General features: G+C 41.2%; 1 protein-coding gene across 1 annotated transcript; it reads right to left on the reverse strand.

Annotated features, from left to right (window-relative positions):
• Positions 1-221: 221 nt before the first annotated feature.
• Positions 222-643, reverse strand: DPI8 (Dpi8p). The gene is made up of 2 exons (XM_020218011.1): positions 543-643; positions 222-494 (listed from the first exon to the last, which is right to left on the reverse strand). The coding sequence occupies exons 1-2, from the start codon at positions 585-587 to the stop codon at positions 312-314; spliced, it is 228 nt and encodes a 75-aa protein (XP_020073298.1). The 5' UTR covers positions 588-643; the 3' UTR covers positions 222-311.
• Between the last annotated feature and the right edge of the window lie 1632 nt (positions 644-2275).

Below are 2275 nucleotides of genomic sequence, written 5' to 3' on the forward strand. Positions count from 1 at the left end.
ACAGAAAATACACCATCCGGAGAGTACGAGAAAATGTGTATCATTTTCACTACCTCGTCATTATATACTAGTCATGAGAACTACGCCGAATATCTTGATAAAATCTTGATTGATTTATGGCACGTACCATAAGAACCGAAGGTATCCTTCAATTCTGTAAGTAGGTATATATGTAAATTCCAATAAAGCTCACTAAAAGAGCTTTTTACCCAATGTTTGCGTGTGTATATATGTAAAATCAGTCCAGCTGATTAAAATTCAAAAATGAAGAGGTGTGTCCTTCTACATGGCGACAAGGAGGAGGCTCTTCTTCAGATACTCTCCTTGTAGGCACTGTGTCTAGCAGCCTCTTGCGCAAACAACTCCCTGTCCTCTGGAGTTGCTGGCTTAAATTCACCATGAGATCTCAATAGCATACTCTTCTTCAATGGTCCGTTATAGATAGCAGCTTTTCTATACTCGGCAAAGGATTTGAAGGAGTTACCAGTTGCAGCCTCCTTAGCTGAAGTTGTGGTGACATTCTCCAATGCAATGGCTGCAGCTCTCGAAGAAGTATTGATGAGTCTGATAGAGTTAATTCTGAACATCTTAGTATTTAAAAGGAAGACTTGACAGTTCGCTGATCTACAACAGACGGTAATCTCAAAGGATGATGTTTGTAAGAGGAACTCATCGCGTACTTATATAATAAGCAGAAGGTCACACACATTAAAGGGTGCGAAATTTTTTTTTGTTCTTTACCTTGGGTACTTCTGCAAAACTGTGTGTACAGACGTCATCGGCACTAAATGTCTTGCGTGTTTTCTCTCATCCCGTGGTTCGATGTGCTTGAACTGTTTTGATTACTGATCTACAATTGCAGTATTGCCATCGCACCAAAAAAAATGAATGACCTCTTTTTTTACAAATTCGTGATATTCCGATGCGTGGCCCCTCATTTTCTGATATCAGTAGCCCCATTAGCCAATGAGCGATTTTGGAGGATTTGTTTAGTACACGCTTTGCATTTTAACCGTTGTTCAGACGAGGCTTTAACAGAAAATTTCCGTGTGGTTCAGCTTGGCTTTTGCTTTTCGGTTCGCAACTTGCTGCTTACACACCTTCAGGTCTCCAAATCATAGTAAAAGCAGAATTTTGGACCACGAGATTGACTTTTTAGCAAGGAGACAGAGAGAGGGGGAGGGTTCATGAAGAGTCCGTACTTTAAATTCTAAAATCGTATGAGTTAATAACAAAAAGACCATTCTCAGATAGTGGTGTTACTTTTGATACACTTTGACCACATACGTACACTTTCTTTGATCTTGTGATCTTTAAAGTCTTCAATGAAGTTATAAGGATTCCGTTGAGGGAATTGCACAACACCTCCTTAGAACCATCTTTGCCAACCCTCTCTCGGAGCTAAGAGCTTTGGGCTTACTAGGCCGTTCATTGGCTATGTCTTTTGAAGTTTGAGCTCATTACAAGGCCAAATTGCGAAAATCGGTGTTTGGAAATTGACACCCCAAGATGATCAGCCTACTTATATGACACGCAAATAGTCAGGTTCCAGAACTGGGCTAACATACACAGCATGGACCCGATTTGCGCGTGGACCATAAGACACGTACAGGGCTGAGATGCAAAATGTAGTGCGATAAGTTTGGTCTGAGAGTAAGGTTCCTATGACGTATTTTCCATTAACCGTGAATAGCCTCCATAAGCCTAAGTATAGGGGGGAATGTGATTATCAGTTATCCTGAACTGGTTGGCGATAAGCAGAGAGTAAGTCAAAGTCTTTCTGATGCCGGAAATTTCTTCTAAGCTGTCGTAGAACCCATCCACCTCCATGTATGCTAGTCCACACTCTGTGATAAAATCTAAGTGAGTTGTTCGGGTGTTTAGACAGAATACGGTCTGGAGAGTTAATCTGGGAGGATGGTCTATATTGACACATCAAGTAATTGTAGTAACACAAATTAACAATCACGGCCCACAGGTCCGACATAAGCACCGTTAGACAATTGACAACGGAGGGAGATCAAACTATTTAACATGTTCAAGATTCACCAACCAAGAAAGATGCATCGCAGATAGTTGAACACAGAGAAACATGAATTCCTATTTTTACACTTGTGGTGATCGTCTCCAACTACATGGTACAGTGTTTGCTAAGGACAAAAGGAAAAACAGTGAACACAAGTCATTGGAGGTACCTTTATGTCCCGGTTTCTAATCTGTCACAACACGGGCCCTACAAGCTTACATCGTACACGAGTCAAGTACGCCACAGCAC

The sequence above is a fragment of the Cyberlindnera jadinii genome, assembly GCF_001661405.1.
Source record: "Cyberlindnera jadinii NRRL Y-1542 unplaced genomic scaffold CYBJAscaffold_1, whole genome shotgun sequence".
Classification (NCBI taxonomy): Eukaryota; Fungi; Ascomycota; class Saccharomycetes; order Phaffomycetales; family Wickerhamomycetaceae; genus Williopsis; species Williopsis jadinii.

What these genes read in the sequence shown, in the direction of transcription:
- DPI8 (XM_020218011.1), bottom strand. Translation starts at nt 587, where the DNA reads ATGTTCAGAATTAACTCTATCAGACTCATCAATACTTCTTCGAGA. An exon ending in TCATCAATACTTCTTCGAGA is followed by an intron (nt 495 to 542) that starts GCTGCAGCCATT and finishes TCAGCTAAGGAG; the next exon opens with GCTGCAACTGGTAACTCCTT.